Here is a 19,549-nt window from a genome sequence, read left to right on the forward strand (position 1 = left end):
ACTTCTGCCACAAATTGAAGTATGTTTTGAGGAAAAGCACCTGTGTGACTGAGTTTTGAGCTGAAACTAGTGGCACTGCTCACAAAGCTCCATTTGCACTTGAAAAACTGAGAGAAAAGCAACAGTGATGAGCCTTGGGTATTTGGCAGACGTTTTCTCAAAAATAAAGTGAACCTCTCACTTCAAGGAAAACAACTGACTGTGTTAATGATAAAATCCAAGTTTTCAAGCGAAAATTAGAATTTTGGAATAGCTGTATCTACCCATATGAGCTTGACAGCTTCCCAGTTCTGGAAGACTTTTCTGATGAGATCAGTGGTGACAGTAAAAAATGTGAGTTTACAAAATATTCTATAAGGAAATATGTCAACATTTGGAAGATCTGTGTAACTCAGTGAATCAATATTTTCCAAATGATGTTAGAAAATCATGCAAGAGTAAAAGGCAAGACAGACCAATGGATGTTACTGGTACAGAGTACAATGGTTCAATGATATGGTTTCAGATTCCACGGTGCAACTCACCTTTCAGAAACTTCCACTTGTTCTCGTGTAGAACCAAAAAAGAATGATCACAATCAACTGAAAAGGCTACTAAAATACTCCCTTTCTCCCCCTACATACGGATTTTATTCTTCATACAGTTCAACCAAAACAACAATGCAACATATCGAATGTGAACAGCCTGAGTTGTAAAGGGGAGGAACATACAAGATGTAGAAAGAGCTCCAGAGCAGGTGGAGTGGAGTACAGTCAGGCAAGCCTGGTTTAATCCCAGCTCTACCACGTAGTCAGTCTGTGACTTAAAGCAAATAACTTCTCTGAGCTTCATATTCCTCTTCTGTAAAATGACACCAGCATATCAACCTCAGGAGGATGGCTGTGAGGATTACACGGTGTGTAAAGTACATTGTGTGTATATTACAGCTCTGGGAACAATGCTGTCGTTAGTATATCTACACAGTAAACACACAGTCTCAAGAAATGGTCCCAAGAACTTAGGGCAGTAGTGACCTAGTAAAATTTTTTGTGTGTAAAGTAGGAAATTAAAACCTAGATAATGCAAAGAGGTCTCAGAATTCTTTCCCTGAAATGGAAAGTGGGCAGTGAGCTTTGCATTTATTGTGTAAAGGTGACACAAACTTTTAAAATATGCTCGCAATTCAACATTTCAAAGCATTCTACCCAAAGGATCAAGGGTTGGGGGTGAGTGGGAAGAAGGATACTTAAAACAAGAGAGCCCTAAAAAACCACAGAAAACGGTAAGGACTGGGGATGGTGAGAATATTCAACTGTAGTTTAAAAAGCAGCTAATATAACTGCTATTGTAAGAAAATCTTCAAGCTCGACTAGCTGCTTATAATTTAAACACGCTCAATGGCACTCAGGTTATTACGACTATTTGTCATATCATGCAGTTTATGTTTTTGTGAGTGTGCATACTTTAGTTTATAGAAACACACATGCTTTGCACCACTACAACACACGATAATGTTACCTCAGATGTAAACAGCTTACAATCTTCTGATTTTGCTCATCACCTTTCATGTCTAGTTTGAAAATAAAGCAAAATGTGCATACCCAAGCATAACCTCAGGAGGACACAAATAAATGAATATTCAGGTCTGAGTAGTAATTCATTTGACTAGGACATCCAATTCAAACTTTTTAAGGCAATTTACAATCAAAGTGTTATTTATATTAATAATTCACAAGTTCACAATTCTCAACAGATGTTTCCGGTATACTGTCCGGTAAGCAACAGGCACTCTGAAAGTCTAGTCAAAGCTTAGCACACAGCGAGTGTGGAGGCTAGGCAGTGCCACCGCCCTAAGTACCTGCCCGGGTGCCCTAGAAAGGAATCCAGGCTGGATTTTCCAGAGAGCAGCAGGGTCACTGGGAGCAGTTTTCCCATCAGAAAATTCCATCATCACTAATCAGGTCATTCTCAAGCCCCTCATGTTAGGTTTTGTCTTTTCCAAACTTGATACCAGCTAAGAAGCTTTTTGAAAGGGAAAGATTGATGATGAAAGGGGGAAAAAAAGAGTACCCTAGTGAGTAGCCCATAGGGACAAGGTAGAAGGCTGAGGGTATTCTGGAAAACAGGTGACTGCTTCCACGTCAGCAGTCGTAACTCTTAAGAGGGACTTATTTTAAATGATTTAAACAAGAGGGTAAAGCTCCAGAAAAGGAGAGAGATTTAATCTATTAGAGTCTAGACAAAAGGTCAGGTTGGGGGCTGTGTTTAAATGAGGGGAGTCTAGACTTCCCTCATTTAAACACAGCCCCGGGCTTCCCTGGTGGCGCAGTGGTTAAGAATCTGCCTGCCGATGCAGGGGACACGGGTTCGAGCCCTGGTCCGGGAAGATCCCACAGGCAGCAGAGCGGCTAAGCCCGTGCGCCACAACTACTGAGCCTGGGCTCTGGAGCCCGCGTGCCTAGAGCCCGTGCTCCACAACAAAGAGAGGCCACTGCAGTGAGAAGCCTGTGCACCGCAGCGAAGAGTGGTCCCCGCTCGCTGCAACTAGAGAAAGCCTGTGCGCAGCAACGGAGACCCAACACAGCCAAAAATAAATAAATAAATTAATTAAAAATAAATAAATAAACACAGCCCCCCAACCTGCCCCTCATCAAGGTGGGCAGTGTCCTTACTTTGCTCATGGTGACACTAAAGCTCTGAGGGGCTGAGTCACCTGCCCAAGTTTTGGAGTCATACGTCACAGTAGTTTTGGAAGCAAGGTCTCTCTTTTTGCAAATAATCCATTTTGTCTCAAATTACACGCCAAGGAAACTTCAGATGAATTATGTCTACAATTAGGATGTACAACTGAGGGAAAATGTAGTGAATAATTTATGGGATTTTGCAGCATGCATTCCTAACTATTAAAACACAGTTATTTATATTTGTTTTATGATGTCTAGGGACCCTGTGACGATGATGATGATGATAATAGGAAGATGAAGAAATTATGATCATGTTAGAGCTCAGATAATGAGATTTACTGATAGAGCAGATAGTATCCTCAATTACTCATTTACATAATTAACTCATTCCATGCCCAAAACAATCCTAAGAAGTAGGTGACGTTACCCACCTCATTTTACAGGAGGGAAACTGAGCAATAGAAAAGCTAAGTAAATGCCCCAAGGGGACACAGCTTGTCAGAGACAGACATGCCCTACACTTAGGCAATCGGACCCTGAGCCACAGCTCTCTGAGCAAATACCTGCTATTAATAATAATTGATGATTTGAACTAAGTTTTCCGGTCAACATATAACAGAAAATTCTCACCTCTGGTTTGCTAAGGCTGGATGACACCAAGGAACCGGATCCCACGTCCAAATCCCACTGCTTTTGACCATGGTTCTCAGGATCCAAGGCAGCAATTCGGCCATCTAAAGTGCTGATAATCACTAAGGATCTGTAAATTAAAAAAATAATAGGACAGAGTTGAAAAGATATCGAAGACATACACTCAAAAGGAACCAGCCTCTCCCCAGGCCTCTATCTGTAAGGGGGAGGGAGCACCCCCTCACGACACTTGCAGCCTTTCCGCCATTCTCTGTCTTGAGCCCTCCAAGACAACTGCTGCACTATGCCCTTTATGGGTTTGTTCCACTTATGAAAAGCCCCAGTCTCCGAGGTCACCCCTCCTTCCCACACTCTAATCCCCCACATGGAATTCGACATGCCCTGCTCTGTCCTCTTCCATTTCCCCACCTCCTAAAGCCTTCGCCCTGAAACAGCGTCCCCTGAATGTTCACTTACCTCCTTGCTCTGACAGAAACCTGGCTCTCCCTGAGCACACTGCTTCAGAAGCTATGAGAATTTTCTTCTCCATAACCCTTACCAGGCCCAGTGATGGTGTAGGCACACTCCTTGCGCCTCGCTACCATTTCTGAACTATTTACTTTCTCTTCTCTCTAAAAATCCTCAGGTTCAGGTCATTCCATCCATTACTCCTCCTAATAATTGTCTACTGACCCTTGGGTCACTAGCCCCATCCCTTGAGGATTCTGGCTCCTGGTTCACTGTCACTATTAACATGTTCTGTGGGTTTTCATTATCTGTCTACCTCGCCTCAGTCGCTAAGCCCTCGTCATTACCAATCACAACTTCCCTGTCCCACTGAAATTTCAAGCATTCCAACCCCAGTCACCAACCCCTCTTTTCCAGCTCACCTCCTCTACTTCCTTGACTCCAAAAAACCTCTGACCCCACCAGAACCCTATCAGCCATTGATCCTACCACTGTTCCCCTGAACTTGACTACCATTATGCCTTCACTTCTTTCTTATCCAGTTTAAATTCCATAGTCCTTCTTTTTTTTTTTTTACTTTTTGGCTGCACCGTGCAGCATGTGGGATCTTAGTTCCCCGACCAGGGATCGAACTCGTGCCCCCTGCAGTGGAAACCTGGAGTGTTAACCACTGGACCACCAGGGAAGTTCCCATAGTCCTTCATTTTAAGCACTTCCTTGCTCACGCCCTCAACTCCCTAACCGCTCTCTTACATCTCACACTGAACTAGCAGAACTCCAACCCTGGTTCAATGAAACTTTCTGCCTTCGCTCAATCTTGCATATGTGCGGTTGAAGAAAAATATAACCATGCTGACTGGTGTCACTCTACTCATGACCATCAACATCTAAAGGGCTCGAATGATGCTCCACAATCAACACGTTTCCCTAGTCTATCCACTCTCCCACTGTCCCAGGTTAACTATTTCATTTTGCCTTTGCCCTCAAACTTCCTACCCTAGCTCTTCCAAGCTCGTGCATCTCAGGGACTATGCTTCCTAGATAGGTGTTTACTAAGGAAAACAGAAATAATCAAAAGAGATCCCACCATCCCATCTCTCCATGTAACAGCACCTGGACCCATGAAATCTACCTCCCCTCCTCTCACTGCAGGTGAATTGTCCAGGACTCCATCCACTACCAACACTCCCCTTAGGCAATAGGTATCTCCCTGTGCATACCTAAGGACTCACTCCTCAAAAACCTCTCCTCTTGCTCTCCCATCAATTATTCCCCCTCCACCACAGCATTCCTCTCAGCCTTCAAACCTGCCATTATATCCTCCAACTTAAAAACCAAACCAGATTAAATACAATGATCCATTCTCCCCGCTCCAGCTTCCAATCCATTTCTTGGCCCCCTTTGGAACAAAACTCCTTGAAAGAGTTGTTATGTAGTCTGGGTCTCCAAATCCTCTCCCCCTTTCTGTGCTGAACTATTTCTAGTCAAGTTCTTCCCTCCACCCCTTCACCGACAGGCTCCTGTGATACTCACCACTGACCTTCACACTGACAAATCCCATTCACTTGACCATCCAGTGACATGTGATCAGCTACTTCTCCTGCTCTCCATCAACTACTCTTTTTTTTCTATTTTATTGATGTTTTTTCACTTAAGTTTTTTTTTTTTTTTTTTTTGGGGTATGCGGGCCTCTCACTGTTGTGGCCTCTCCCGTTGCGGAGCACAGGCTCTGGACGCACAGGCTCAGCGGCCATGGCCCACGGGCCCAGCCGCTCCGCGGCATGTGGGATCTTCCCGGATTGGGGCACTAACCCGCGTCCCCTGCATCGGCAGGCGGACTCTCAACCACTGCGCCACCAGGGAAGCCCCTAAGTTTTTTTTTTTTTTTAATTTAAGTACAGTTGATTTACGGTGTTGTGTTAGTCTCTGGCGTACACCAAAGTGATTCAGTTATACATACGTGTGTGTCTGTGTATGTTCTTTTTCATATTCTTTTCCAATATGGTTTATTACAGGATACTGAATATAGTTCCCTGTGCTCTACGGTAGGACCTTGTTGTTTATCCTCTATCAACCACTCTTCACGCGGCTTCCAGGGCACCATCTTCTCCTGATTATTTGTTCTTAGTTCTATGCTTCCTTGTCTCAGTTTCATTTCCTGGTCCCTCCTCACCTCTCCTATCTCTGAAAATATTCTCTACCTACACGTACTTTTCTTTGGTGGTCTCATAGATGAAAATATCATCTATATACTGGCAACTTCCAAATTTGTATCTCTGGTTCCAGGCCCCTTCCCCGAACTCTGGGCATACATATGTAACTGCCTGTCAGATTTCTTTTTCTAATAAATTTATTTATTTTATTTATTTATTTTTGGCTGTGTTGGGTCTTTGTTGCTGCACTCGGGCTTTCTCTATTGGTGGCGAGCGGGGGCTACTCTTCGTTGCAGTGCGCAGGCTTCTGCGGTGCATTGCGGTGGCTTCTCTTGTTGTGGAGCACGGGCTCTAGGCACACGGGCTTCAGTAGTTGTGGCACGTGGGCTCAGTAGTTGTGGCGCATGGGCTTAGCTGCTCCACGGCATGTGGGATCTTCACGGACCAGGGCTCGAACCCAAGTCCCCTGCATTGACAGGCAGATTCTTAACCACTGCGCCACCAGGGAAGTCCCACTGCCTGCCAGATTCAGATTGTCCTACAGGCTCCTCAAAGTGCATGTATCCAAAATCAATATTCCCAGACTGATACCCCCAATTCCTCAAACACATCATGCATGATTTTTCCTCAGGGACTTTGCAGCTACTGTTCCTTTGCATCCTGGAACATATACCCCAGATATACGACAAGCTCTCAATAAATATTTGTGGAATGAAAGGGTTTGTTGACTAATTGTCCTAGGAATTTGTTAGGTATACCGGTCTGCTTCTGAAAGACCATGCAAATTCCAAGCACATACAGTTATGTTCCTGGTTCAGCGTATAAAATGTAACTTTTATCTATCCTACTTCATATACAATACATACAAATTCAAAGTAAAGCTACAAGTCGATTAAGACAAACCAGTTCAAGTACACTCATGTGAAATGTGGAACCTTTCAAAGAACTTAATTGTTTAGCAAATGAATACACTTATAAAGTGAATAGAAGTGTCAATTTAGTTCCCCAACTATACACTAATTCTCGCTTTGAATTTTTCAAATGGTAACTCAGTCTCAACCGTGAAAATAAAGATCTTTTGCCACACTACAAACTAGTAATTTTCCATAACACAACAAAAGAAAAGTAACAACTCAACTGCTTTCCCCATGCATTACCCTGCATTCTCAAGAGATCTACTGGGAGTTGGATGAGGAGAATATGAGCCAAAAAATTATGTTATGATGAAGGTATAAAAAAATTCATACCTGACAAGCCAGAATGGAAAAGAATATGAAAAGAAGATATACGTGTGTGTGTGTACATATACATATATATATGTACACACACACATCTGAGTCATTTTGGTATACAGAAGAAATTAACATAGCATTGTATATCAACTATACTTCAATAAAATTTCCAAAGAAAAACCTCATACCTTAGATGTGTCAATTTACAAATAAAAGCAATAGACTCTAATTCAGTTAGAGATCAAGGGTTCGGAGCCAAGTCAACTCTTTCCTAGTCCTACTGCAGAAAGATCCAACTTTTCTGTTCAATAATCATTAACCATAAATAAATGGTAGAATGAAAAACCCTCTAATTGAGACAAAACTTAGTATACACAAAGTGTAACCCATGAAGAATTAAGGAGACCATTGGAACACTTCAGATGCTATTTTTTTAAAATTCAGAACCAATGTTGTTCATTTAATCATGCTAGGCATTCCACTGTTAACAACAACGAAAAAGCTACACTTTTTCTGAATGTGTAGTTATTTGTGCTAGAGGTTTATACAGAGAAAAATGGTAAAATTTTAACTTTCATTTTCAAAACAAAGAAATACCCAACAATAAAGTATGCATATGTCTTACGTATATATAAAACACATTTTAATAAGTAATTTGGAGTTTAATATCTAACTATCACTGAAAACCTATAATGTGAGGTGCGTTGAACTGAGTCAAAGATTCTGCTTTTTAAAATAAACAAGAAAATTTCAGATAATGAGCTACTATATTTAGAGAATATGTGTGAATTCTAGGAATAACTGAAAGAAAGACAAACACGTGGGCAGGAACAATTAAGTACATCACCCTCTTAACTGCTATTGATATTTAGTATAATCTGGCTCTTTGATTTGAATGGCGCATCCTTAATTCTTTTCACCTCTCTTAATGGGAATAACAGAAACTCCCGTAACAAACCCTGTCAGGTATCAAAAAAAAAATTCTTCATTCTCCTCTGCTACAAGTTATGGGTTCTGTCCCAAGCACGTCTCTGGAAGGGAGTTTCCCCCTCTGCCGTGGCTGGAACTGGGCAGCACCACTCGGCCAAGGAGATATGTAACGATTTAGACTGTCAGACCTTATCACATTCTTGGAGAGAGAAGCATCAAGGAGACAGGCTCTGCTGAAAAACAAAGTCCTTGGGGTGTATGCAGGACAGTCAGAGGTGGCAATAAGATATGGCATTTAGAACAAACATCAGTGAGAGCTGAATAATGAGCCTGCCACCGCCCCCCACCAAAAATCAGGGAGAATCTAAGGCCCTTTATCTCCCCACGATCCACCACTCACCCTATTTGGAGGTTTCTATGAGCAAGATGAAAAACTCTTAACTTATTTAAAGATCAAAGGAACTGCAGAAGCAGCATTTCCTGTGGAAAGAATCAGAGCTTTGAAGTCAGCCCTGTGTGCCCAGCCCCATGGCTCTGCTCTTGTTCTGCTCACGGCTCCATTTGAATTGCTTTTTCATGGGTAAAACAGGACTATTTCACTCAGCTCAGCGTAACTCAAATTTGCCTGATTATCAAAATAATCTGGAGTGCTTGTTAAAAACCAGTAAAGGTAGGGCTTCCCTGGTGGCGCAGTGGTTGAGAGTCCGCCTGCCGATGCAGGGGACACGGGTTCGTGCCCCGGTCCGGGAAGATCCCACATGCCGCGGAGCAGCTGGGCCCATGAGCCATGGCCACTGAGCCTGCGCGTCCGGAGCCTGTGCTCCGCAACGGCAGAGGCCACAACAGTGAGAGGCCCGCGTACCGCAAAAAAAAAAAAAAAAAACAACCAGTAAAGGTTCACAGGTCCCCTCCCCAGAACAGGGTTGGGAGACGACAGCTTAACAAGTACCTGAGGTGAGTCTCAGGATAAGGCCAGTCTGGCAAAGAGCGATTTATCTCAAAGGGCTATTGCCTAGGAGTAAAAAAAAATCATCCATTACCTGGATGAAGACGGCCTGTTGATCAACTCTGTCAGCAAACCCTTTTGAAACTTCTCTCACTTAACACACTGCTTCGGTTTACAAAGGCATTTGTTTTGATGATTCAACAGCAAGCACCATTCTCTCACCCATAACCCCGTTCTTCAAAGATCCTCTCAAGAAAGGTTTGCAATGACCTCATCCGATGGCCAGGTTCATCCCCTCGTCAGGCATCCCTGCAGTGGCAGCTGGGACACTGGCTGCCTCCCATTCTGGCCCAGTCCTCGCCCCTCCTCACCTGCCATCCCGACAGCTCTCAATCTCTAACAAGCGGGCCGAGGAGTTCCAGCTTTATCCAAAGCCCGCTGTTTACTCTATGTGTAATCTGACAGCTACTTATAACCAAATACAAAAGCTGTATTTTTTCTGAATATGTCGTAACTTGTGCTAGAGGTATATACAGAGAAGAACAGTAAACTTCTAACTTTCATTTTCAAAACAAAGAAAAAATCCAACAGTAAAATATGTGTATGTCTTATGTACATATAAGAACACTAGCTCTGCATTTTCAGCAGGGCATCACCACAAAGCCTTCAGAAAACTTCCCTTCCCTCTCCCAGCTTTCTGCATGCATCCCATCACTGAACATCTAAATCAGAAATCAGATCCTCCCTTGCTCTACATTTAGACAACAGTCACGTACTCTGGGTTCTACTTCTATAGCTTCCTTTAAATCTTTTCATTCTTCTTCAGTCTCACTGCCCTTGTCCTACAACAAATTCACATGTCTCATTAGAACATCTTCAGAAAGACTTTCTGCCGGGCTTCCCTGGTGTCTCAGTGGTTGGGAATCCGCCTGCCAATGCAGGGGACACGGTTTCGATCCCTGGTCCTGGAAGATCCCACGTGCCGCAGAGCAACTAAGCCCGTGCGCCACAACTACTGAGCCTGCGCTCTAGAGCCTGTGAGCCACAGCTACTGAGCCCGTGTGCACAACTACTGAAGCCTGTGCACCAAGAGGCCATGCTCCACAACAAAGAGAAGCCACCACAATGAGAAGCCTGCACGACGTAACAAAGAGTAGCCCCCGCTCGCCGCAACTAGAGAAAGCCCGCGTGCAGCAATGAAGACCCAGTGCAGCCAAAAATAATAAATTAATTAACTAATTAATTTTTTTAAAAAAAGACTTTCTGCCCCTGGTCTCGTACCCCTTGCTCTTCTGACCGTTTGTTTGTTTTTTTCCCAACAGTTTTGTTTCTATAATAGAGATCTGATAAACATCCGAAGTTCCCTGTGCCCAGTGAATAAAGGCCACACTGCTCGGTTCAGCACATAATCTGGCGTAACCTAGGTTTCTAACCTTCTGGACAAAGTTCCCTTGTTAATTTGGTTTTTGTCGCATGTCTTCAACGATTTCATGTGCCCCTAAAACATCACTTCTAATGAATTCCCCCCATCTTTAGAGGAACTATTTAAGTACCAATCAAAATATTCAAGGCTTCTGGAAAGAAGTAGCTAAAATTACTAATTAAGTTTGGTATAATTCCAGTTCAAAACTGAGAAACTTGACTTTTTAATTAGCCTTCTCCTCAGTGAATGTCCAATTTCCATTAGGTTATTTGGAAAATAAGGATGATCTCATGGATCCCGCACAGGCCGGTGCATAGGGGTCTAGGAGCCCTGGCTCAGAAACCACTGCTCTGAGCCCTTGCTCACGTCATCCCTGCAGCCGAGACTGTCCTTGACACTTCACTTTCAAGGACTCACTCACTTGACGTCTCCATTCTCTTCACTCTCAAACTCTTCTTATGTCACTTTTCATCCATTCTAGTACAGCTAAGTCTTTAACACATGTACCTCCCTCTCAGACCTGGGACTCAAGGACAGCCCAGGGGCCCATTTATCTACCCTCAGCACCTAACAGTGCAGAGCCCCTAATAAAATGCAATAAATGTTGGTTGAATGAATAACTCTTGCTAGGGCAGATACCACTATTCACATAAAACAAGAACAAAAAAGAAGCTAAGAAAGATGTGAAAAGATGTACTTGCCTAAAGGCACCAAAAGAAGAGGTTTTGGACAGAATTCTGAAGCATAAACTTCAGGGTTTTTAACTCTATCGTTCTGTTAGCTATATGTCTGCATAAGTGGCAACTCCTATAGTGCTATAATGTACAGCTTTTATTCCTTCCAGAAGTCTCATCAAGATGCCACATATCCTGTTACTGCTTTGATTTTGCCCTTAACCGAGCAGAAATGACCTTAGGCCACAATGAATACCCAATTTTTAAAAAAATTTTGTTTGCTCTGACTTCTGTCATCCAGAATACCTGGCTATTTACAATTAAGTTTATCTGAGTCTGATAAGTAAATGCTGAATTCCTTCATACAGTAACTTTGAAGGGGTCTTAATGCCTGTATAAATTTCCCAGGTGAAACAGACGCAGGTGACAGTAGAAGACTGTATCAATTAAATGGTTTCTACAGTAACAACTGCTTATTTTAAAATTGTACATCTCCTGTTGTGGGGAAGAAGAAGTCACAAAGTTAAAAATGTGATTGGGTTAAATCTGCTCTTTTGATTAACCAAGAATCCTCTTCCTAAAATGCGTGCTGTCACTCAAGGAAGCATATATTCTTGTTGAAAAACAAACATACTAATTGGACTTTACTTCTTAGTCCTCACCTACTAAGTAAATCTTCGAATCAAACTTCCTTTATTTAAACCTGTCACAAGACTAGCCATGCCCCAAATCCAAACATAGTGCCGAAACTTACTAACTATATAACTTTGACATATCACCTAAACCTTAAAGAAATACAATCTAAGTTTTCAATGTTATAAACCACATGAGAGCGGCAGATATCCTTTTCCAGTTAGATTAAAACATTTTTCGAAGCACTTTTTCTACTTTATCCTAGAAAACCTTTTACATAAAATGATTAGTGACAGAGCAGGGTGAAAAAAATTAATCTCCCCTCTCACATTTAGTTCTGAAACCTACCAGCTCTCCTTTCTGTATTTTAAAACGTTTTGTAATAAAAATGTACAGGCAGCTCCTCTCTTACAAAAAAAGGAAAAAAAGCAGATGGAGTTTCCAGGCAGTATTTAGGAAATGAAGGAACATGTGGAAGTCACAGCTCACAGCAGCTGATAAAGACAGGTCGCCTTCTGCGCCCAGGAGTGTGAATACAGAACCGTTTCCTCAATCCTGTCATATATCATATCCAGAGTCCAGGTGTCAGTTAAGCTAAAAAGACAATTATAGGGGCTTCCCTGGTGGCGCAGTGGTTAAGAATCTGCCTACCAATGCAGGGGACATGGGTTCGATCCCTGGTCCGGGAAAAGCCCACATGCCGCGGAGCAGCTAAGCTCATGTGCCACAACTACTGAACCTGCGCTCTAGAGCCCGTGAGCCACAACTACTGAGCCTGCATTCTAGAGCCCGCAAGCCACAACTACTGAAGCCCGTGCACCTAGAGCCCGTGCTCCGCCACAAGAGAAGCCACGGCACCGCAACAAAGAGTAGACCCCACTCGCGGCAACTAGAGAAGAGCCCATGCACAGCAATGGAGACCCAACGCAGCCAAAAACTTTAAAAAAATTAAAAAAAAAAGACAATTATAGACAGGAAGGCTAATCCATTACTCACCTAAAGCATGTTTATTTTGGCTTACAGCCTGCCTTGATACTCATGCACAAATTCTTTTTTCAGTGTGATTTGTAGTCAACTTTAAAAGTCTGGGGTCAGAAAAGTGAGCAGATAACTGAGTTCCCTTTCAACAGTGTATCCTAAGACTCTATTATTCAATAGTCATTTTAGTTTTTAAAAAAGAAGACTTGATTATGAATCTGAAGATCTGAGGAAGACCACAGATTTCTGTACCGCTGATTCAGATCAGATCAATTTGTAAAAGGACAGAGAGGAGAAAGAAATAAAAGGGAATTCTATGGAGAACAGTATGGAGGTTCCTTAAAAAACTAAAAATAGAATTACCATATGACCCAGCAATCTCACTACTGGGCATATACCCTGAGAAAATCATAGTTCAAAAAGACACATGCAGCGCTTCACTGGTGGCGCAGTGGTTGAGAGTCCGCCTGCCGATGCAGGGGACACGGGTTTGTGCCCCGGTCCGGGAAGATCCCACATGCTGCGGAGCGGCTGGGCCCGTGAGCCGTGGCCGCTGGGCCTGCGCGTCCGGAGCCTGTGCTCCGCAACGGGAGAGACCACAGCAGGGAGAGGCCCGCGTCCCGCCAAAAAAAAAAAAAAAAAAAAGACACACGCACCCCAATGTTCGCTGCAGCACTATTTATAATAGCCAGGTCATGGAAGCAAGCTCTATGCCCATCGACACACGAATGGATAAAGAAGATGTGGTACATATATACAATAGAATATTACTCAGCCATAAAAAGGAACAAAACTGGGTCATTTGTAGAGACGTGGATAGACCTAGAGACTGTCATACAGAGTGAAGTAATACCCCCTCCAAAATATATAAATAAATAAATAAATAAATAAAATTAAGTCATCTTACATTTGCAAAGTATTTTCAGGTTACAACTCATTAAATCCAAAAATTTCAGTTTACAGATGCACAAATTAAAGAAGCACCATTAGATGAATGTCAAACTTAGTAATACTTTTGTTAGAGGGAACTCAGAGGCAAAAGGAACACATATTTTACAAATTAGTGTCATAGTTAAAACTAGTGCTTTACAACTTCCGGGGCTGTCAGATGTCAATATGAAGATGCTCATCCCATCACAAGAACCCCAAGTGACACTTTGCAGCTTGTTATTTGTGCTGAAGTCGGAAAACTGGTAATTCACAACTTATGCCAATGTGCGTGCATAAAACCAAACAGTGAGGTGAGATTTTGACTTTCTTCCCCATTTTCTGCACTGACCGTCTCATTTAAATTTCAACTAAATGTAATATTTAACATGACAAGCACTGACAAGACTGCTACCAGAAAAACAAGTTTACTTTAGCTACTTTTTAAAGGGGAAAAAAGTAGTTTACTCACTCATTCACATGTTTGAGATGCAGAGTAAGCATTTAGACTGAAACCAATGAAAATTTCATCAAGATAAAAAAAAATTAACTAGCGAGACACATTCTGCTTCTTGGCATCAAAAGACAACATGCAAAAACAAAGATCTTCATTCCCCATCTCCCTCTTTTAAAAAGTTTTGCAAGGACCATGGTTTTTCAGAGCTGTTTGCAATAAAGGCTTGGTTAATCCAAATTTGTTCCCCTAATCTTCCTTCTTTAAATAAACAGGATATTATTATAGAACTGATATTCTCTTTTTTTTACTTTTTTCTGAAGAGCACTTAAAAGTTTTACAAACATTGCATACTTATCTCTTGTTGATTCTGCCAATCTACTTACTCAAGATTTCTCGGGCTTCCCTGGTGGTGCAGGGAAAGAGTCTGCCTGCCGATGCAGGGGACACGGGTTCGTGCCCCGGTCCGGGAAGATCCCACATGCCGCGGAGCGGCTGGGCCCGTGAGCCATGGCCGCTGAGCCTGCGCGTCCGGAGCTTGTGCTCCGCAACGGGAGAGGCCACAGCAGTGAGAGGCCCGTGTACCGCAAAAAAAAAAAAAAAGATTTCTCAAACTTTCCACACTATCTTAAGTTACCCGGAAGACCCTTAAACCCTGGCCTATCTCTTCCCAGCCAATTCTGTTTGCCAAAGATCACTTACTCTCTGGCAGGCAAAATTCCTCTATTTTCACTCTTCTTTCTGAGAAAGAAGTGGTCCTCTTGCTTGCCAACTACCTTCGCCTCCTCTTCTATTCCTTTCTTTTTCAACGTGTCTGTATAGGCTCCCACCCTCTGAATGTATAAAGATCAGAGGCAGAGGTCCCATCAGGTTTAACAGTGAGGGACTAAGGAAGTGGAGCCAAAAAGGATGAATCTTTTTTTTTTTTTTTTTTCTGCTGCAGAGCGTGGCTTGGAGGATCTTAGTTCCCTGGGCAGTGGAAGCGCAGAGTCCTAACCACTGGACCACCAGGGAATTCCCCAAAAGGATGACTCTTTAACTCCTATAATTGTGCTCATCCCAAATCTCTCATCTTCTCAGTCCTCACCCTACGCCTCCAGCCTAGCCAGCTGTATCTTTGTCTCCTTTGCTGGCTCATCTTCTCTAAAACATAAGGCATTTCCTGAGATTTTTATCATGAGTCTCCTCTTCACACAGTTTCAACCATTTACCCTGACATCTCTCCAACTGCAGTCGCTTGTTTCCTACCTAATCTCTCCCTCTGGATGTCCTGCCAGCACCTCCAAGTCACCACGTCCAACACCAAACCCCTTACCTTTTCCTCCCTGCTCCCCTAAATCTTTCCACTTTCCCACCTGTGCTCTCACCTTTTAGCCACCCTGTTCTCCATCTTCAGACGGCGGTACCCAGGGAGGAGGAATCAATTCATTTGCCAGGAACCAAGGTTCTGCTTCCGATCTCTCAAATCTACCCCTTCTGTTCTATATCCACTGGACAGTACATCTCTCATCGGCACCGCTATAACACGCTCCTTTTGGTATCCTTTCCTCAAGTTTTCAGTACACAGCATTGCTGGAGAAATATTCCTTAAGCACAAACTTCAATCAGGTCTGGCATTTGAGATACTCTACACCAAGACTTCTCAAACTGTAGTGTGTATGTGAATTGACGCTGATCTTGTTAAAACGCAGGTACTCTTTCAGTGGATCTGGGCGGTGCCTGACTCTGGATCTCTAACATGTTCCCAAGTGATGACAATGTTACTAGCATATGGCTGTATACATACAATGTGCCCCAACCTATTTTTCTAGCCTTATCTTCTATCCCTCGCTGCCCAGCACACATATGTCTGTATCTCTCTCGTACGCACAGGTCTCTCTCTCTCTCTCTCACACACACACACACACACAGAGATGCATACAAACAAAATAATGTTCCCTAAACATACTTCCCAGCTTTTGCACCTCTTGCTGTCTCCTCAAGTCCAGCCTCTGCCCATCACAGTTCTACCCACTTTTCAGGAAACAACTCATTCTGCCACAACATTTTCTCATCTTCTCTTCTACCTCACCTGGGTACCCCACCCACTGAACACTACAAAAACCCTGGGACACTGATGGCACGTAATTTGCATGGCTTCTGCCCTGTACAGTCATTACGGGTCCCCTTATTTAATCCTCACTGCTGAACTGCACTTCCTCTTGGAGGACAGGGGCTATCTGCCTAACCTCTGTAACCCCAGGGCATCCTGGGGGCCTCTTAAGTGCCAATAAACACCTGCTGCAGTGGATGTGTATTTTAAGAAAAATGAAACATGTTTCTCTACTTCATGTAACTTACTTTGAGCAAGTGCTTCAGAAGTTCCTTTAAGAGAAACAAAAACACTCTTTCTGGATAGCTAACTCATTAGCAAAACCTATGAAAATTTTGCCAGACGTTTGCCACTTTAAAAACATCCACATATAAACATTCAAGGGGTGCTTCTAGAATTTTAGTACGTATCCTAGTTATGGTAGTCTCCAGGCAAAATATCAAGGTTCTGATATTTAACTGAAAAATTAAACCTAATTTGTCATAATCTAGTAATTACCACATTGTAAATTTACAATACATTCTAATCCAGATTCGGGATTAATTTATCTAACGCTCCTGTTATCATTCCATTTATTAAATCACTTTCCCCCTGGGTGTGCTAAGATTAGCCATCTGCAAAATATTTTACCATTAAAATGCCTTACATTTGTGTCCAGACTTTGAAAAGTGCTTTAAAACATGTATCTTGAAATAACGTTTTTAAGGAGATGAAGCAACTCAACCAAGACAGCCCTATATTAAATGTTTATACAGTAAACCCTATAAATATCGAAGAACTACCAAAATTCAAGAACACACCCATAGCTCCTAAACTTTAGTGTGTTCAAGAATTGTCTGGAGTGCATGTTAAATTTGCAGATTCCAGGTTCTTACCCTGAGAAAGTCTAATTCAGTAAATCTGGAGTCGGACTTAGAAAACTGTACAGTTAACCAGCATCCCCAGGTGCTTCTGATGCAGGTGTTCCGCAGAACTCAATTACAGAAATACTGACCTCAACCCTGGTCCGTGGGCACTACAGGGATATGTTTAAAGGGAAACGTTGAAATCTCTTTGTGAAGTCCTTTCCCCAAACAGCTGTCACACCAGCATAGACATAAGGTAATTCACGAAAGAAAAAAAATGGGGTCTGTAAGTCCCTTGGGGTACTAGTAAAGCTCGAAAGCAATGCAAGATCCGGAAAGTGACGTTTCTCTCCCACCTCGACCTCCATTCTCCGAGCATCCTCCAGGTACCTTGGAGGATGCTGCTTGCGCCCGGGAGCTAGAATCGGGCGCCGGGGAGCGGAGCGAGGCCAGTCTCCGATCCAGGGGCTGGCAAGGCGGCCCCGCGCTCTCCCCCAGGTCAGCAGCAGTCCTCCGCCCGCGAGAGGCCGTGGCCGAGGGGGGACCGCGGCCACCAGATCCTCCGCGGCGCACGCGCATAAACAAGTAGACTCCCGGGGTCAGCGGTCCGGGTGCTCTGCCCGCGCCCCTCACCTGCGGCACGGCCGAAGATCGGCCTCGTCGTCCGGTTCCGGCTCCCGCGGCTCCTGCTCCCCCGCGGCCGCCGGCAGCGCCTCGGCGTCCTCCACAGTCACCTCCGCCGCAGTCACGGCGCCCGCCGCCTGCACCCGCACGGCCGACGTTGGAGCGGCCGCGGCCCCCAGGCCGAACGCCGCCTCCACTTTCGACGCGGGGAAGTCGGAAGCGCGCCGCGCGGCCACCGTCCCCGTCACGAGCCCCAGCTGCAGCGGTGGCAGCAGCGGCAGCAGCGGCAGCGGCAGCAGCAGCAGCAGCAGCAGCAGCGCCCGTGCCAGCGACCCCGGGCGGGCGGCGCGCTCCATCAGCGGCCCGCCCCGCGCGCGGGCATGGAGGTGCAGCCGCCGGCGCCCGCCTCTCCAGCCGCTCGGAGCCCCGGACCAGGGCGAGGACGTGCTAGGGACCCCAGCCGCCGCCCCGACGGTCAGGACGTCCAGCCGCGTTTCTCAGGCCACGTCTTAACCCGGCCTCAGCCACTGCCACCTGAGTGACAGCCTCCCACGGACATCGCCCATTGAGCAAACGTTCCGCGCATCTGCTCTTTGATTGGCTGCGGCCTCTGCCACTCTGGGCTCCCAGGCTAGTCCTGTTGGAGAAGGTGGGCTTTCTCTGGTTGTCAACAGCACGCCTGCCAATCAAATTGTATTTCCTTAGCCCGAGGCCCGGCCCTCTTCCGGACGCGGTTACCAATGAGAAACGCTCCTCCCGGCAACCTTCTTACCTGATTGATGAGCTCCGCAGTTCCCAGAATACCTTTCCCCAGAGCAGATTGGCCATTGTGCTGGTTGGCCTCGCCCCTCAAAGCGAGGCACTAGAGAACACTTGAAGATCACTGGTGGAAGCGGATGCCCCTCAAAAGTCTGAGATAACTTCTTCTTGATTGGTTGGAAGCGGCACTTAATACGTGGCGGATTCTGAATGTGGAGAGGAAAGTCCCAAGTGAAAGGAAGAGTGGGAGGCTATCCCTAGTGGCAGGGAGGCGGCTGACCTTCAAGGGGTTACCGCTGTAAAACCTGGTTCTTTTGGATAGGCAAAAGAAGAGCAGGAAAAATGAGTGACCGCACAAAACATGTAGTTCCTGAAAGTGGAAGGGGTAACGTGAGTTGGGGAGACGATCCTGCGTGTGTCCGCGACGGTGTTGAGAATTACGACTGGTTAGAGATGCGGGTGACCTACGTGATCCAGTCTACCCGACACGCCCCTTCGTCATTATAAAGGACAAGGAGCCCTGGCCCGGGGCACTTACGTCATTTTTCTAAAGTCACATAGCTAGTTATTTACAGAACCGTGACTTTCATCCAAGCCTTCTGATCCTGGTCTGCCATGCTTTGTACCTCACTATAGAGCAAAGAAAGAGTTAAAACCGCAAAAGGCCAAACTGGAGAAGATTTGAATGTTCGGCTAAGGCTTTAGAACTTTTCATGCAGTTAAGGACACCGTGAAGATTTTTGAGTGAAGTGATAAGAGTTGTGGTTTACGAACAACCAACTGCTGTGGATTCTTCAGCAGTGTTTTCAAAAGAAGAGCATCAAAGATTAGAAGACTTGTTGGGCAGCTATAGCTGGGAGGCTATGACCCCATCAGAATTCTGAAGATTTTTTTTTTTTAAGATACCGGCATACAGACATGCTCTTAATTTCTTGTGTCCAAAAGCAAAAGAAGCAAAACCCCCCACTTCGCCTAACACCTCCCACATTTCATTGTTGCTCAGTACAGCGAAACTCTGAACTCTTTGTCTTTAATTCCTCTTCTCTCCTTGTCAAACACACTACAATCGGGCTTTGGGGCACACAACTCCACCAAACTGCTCTAGCTGTGGCCACCGT

The 19,549-nt window shown here is 44.5% G+C and overlaps 1 protein-coding gene across 2 annotated transcripts in view; it reads right to left on the reverse strand.

Moving 5' to 3' along the window:
* EIF2AK3 (eukaryotic translation initiation factor 2 alpha kinase 3) overlaps positions 1-18,219 on the reverse strand; it is a 67,131-nt gene extending 48,912 nt beyond the window's left edge. For both annotated transcript variants that reach the window (XM_024743760.1, XM_024743761.1), the window contains exons 1-2: positions 17,682-18,219; positions 3,294-3,423 (exon numbers count right to left, since the gene is read on the reverse strand). In XM_024743760.1, coding sequence (XP_024599528.1) covers positions 3,294-3,423; positions 17,682-18,028 — 477 coding nt within the window. In that variant the 5' untranslated portion in view covers positions 18,029-18,219. The remainder of the gene's footprint in view (positions 1-3,293; positions 3,424-17,681) is intronic.
* Between the last annotated feature and the right edge of the window lie 1,330 nt (positions 18,220-19,549).

Source organism: Neophocaena asiaeorientalis, unplaced genomic scaffold, assembly GCF_003031525.2.
Source record: "Neophocaena asiaeorientalis asiaeorientalis breed wild unplaced genomic scaffold, Neophocaena_asiaeorientalis_V1.1 scaffold114, whole genome shotgun sequence".
Lineage (NCBI taxonomy): Eukaryota > Metazoa > Chordata > Mammalia > Artiodactyla > Phocoenidae > Neophocaena > Neophocaena asiaeorientalis.